General features: G+C 48.7%; 1 protein-coding gene across 1 annotated transcript; it reads left to right on the plus strand.

The window, feature by feature from the left end:
• Positions 1-65: 65 nt before the first annotated feature.
• On the plus strand, positions 66-1,322 carry BT62DRAFT_922578 (uncharacterized protein; the record flags this gene model as incomplete). Its single annotated transcript, XM_043184411.1, has 4 exons — positions 66-142; positions 185-392; positions 443-1,216; positions 1,258-1,322. Coding segments are annotated over 4 exons (1,124 nt in total), but the record flags the coding sequence as incomplete, so codon positions are not given.
• Between the last annotated feature and the right edge of the window lie 139 nt (positions 1,323-1,461).

The raw sequence follows: 1,461 nt of genomic DNA on the forward strand, positions 1-1,461 counted from the left end.
CCCTAACCCTAACCCTAACCCTAACCCTAACCCTAACCCTAACCCTAACCTCCATCCTGGTTCAGATGTTCACATGCTTCTCCTCAGCCAGGTAGATAGCTCTGGGCTTAACCTAATGAGAGCTTCTGTCATCATCCTCTTTGTAAGTTTCAGCATTGTCACTAGTTGACATTCACTGGCTGAGATCCCACAAGATATTGGTTGGACTGCCATTCAAGAAGAACAGATGATTGGTCGTGCCCATTGTCATGGGCAAAAGGAAACCGTTTACGTCTTTTGCCTTATCGCGACAGACACTATTGATGTCTTGATGGCTCAACACTCTGGTTCAAAAGCCCAGCAGCTTCAGCATTTCTTCAAGAAGCCTGATTTTAATGTCTGTCGAAACAGGAGTAAGTCCCTTTTACTTTTGGATAATGATGGTTTATTCATATTTTTGCAGAGGCATTCCAGCTGCTGTACAATTGTGATGTACCAGCAGATGCTCCTGCTGCAGCTGATGGAGAAAGCGATAATGATGATGACCAGAGCACCCAGAAAAGTGCCGTTGAACAGCCTCCTGCAAAAAAATGCAAGACGAATGGCAAGAAAATGGCGAAAACAAAGGAAGTAGATGTCATCGATGAATCCCGCTGTCATTGTAAAGTGCCAAAGAAGGTGCCAGAGGATGGAAACAGGGAGGGAGCTCCTGCCACCAAGGTACAGAAGATGATGCAGAGAGGATCCATAGATGAGGCTGGACTGTCGAAGGCTGGACCATTGAATACCCAGTCAAAGCCCAAGCCCAAGCCCAAGCCCAAGCCCAAGCCTATCACAAAGCCAGCACCGAGCGCACCACAGAATCCCATCGAGGAGGGTAATGCACAACCCACTCAATGTGAATCTCAGCCCTCAGCCCCCTCTGCTCCATCATCCCCTCTTCCTCATCCTGTCGTCCCTTCCTCCACCCCTGTAGTTATACCACCACCAGGGCGCGGAATGACTGCCATCACTGCCCCCTCCAGCAATATTATCTCGACACCAGATGCTAATAAACCAATTAGCAATGACGAGATAGAAAGCTATGGGGGCACTGCTAGTGGCAGTGCTTCACAACCTCTCGACGATCTTCTTGACTTCAATGACCTAACTCCTCTGTCTTCCAATGCCCCCTCGTCTCCGTCAACACCAACCCCATTGCCTGGCAGGAAGAAGTCCATTTCAACTGCACCAACAGGTAAGTTGAATACTCAGTCAGGAATTCCAGAGTCATCACAGAGAAGAGGAACGAGAGGAATGTCAAGGACACGATCTCAAGCAGCCAGGTCAAAGGATACTGCTAATGCAGCTCCACAGACTCCGCAGGCGAATTTCGTGATTGAACGGAATGGATCATTCAGGCCTAATATGCAAGAACCAGCACGGAGGCGTTGAGGTCGTTTGTGGGTGGCTTTCTTGACATTGCTTCATTGGCAGTTCAAC

The sequence above is a fragment of the Guyanagaster necrorhizus genome (genome assembly GCF_019112545.1).
Source record: "Guyanagaster necrorhizus MCA 3950 unplaced genomic scaffold BT62scaffold_29, whole genome shotgun sequence".
Taxonomy (NCBI): domain Eukaryota; kingdom Fungi; phylum Basidiomycota; class Agaricomycetes; order Agaricales; family Physalacriaceae; genus Guyanagaster; species Guyanagaster necrorhizus.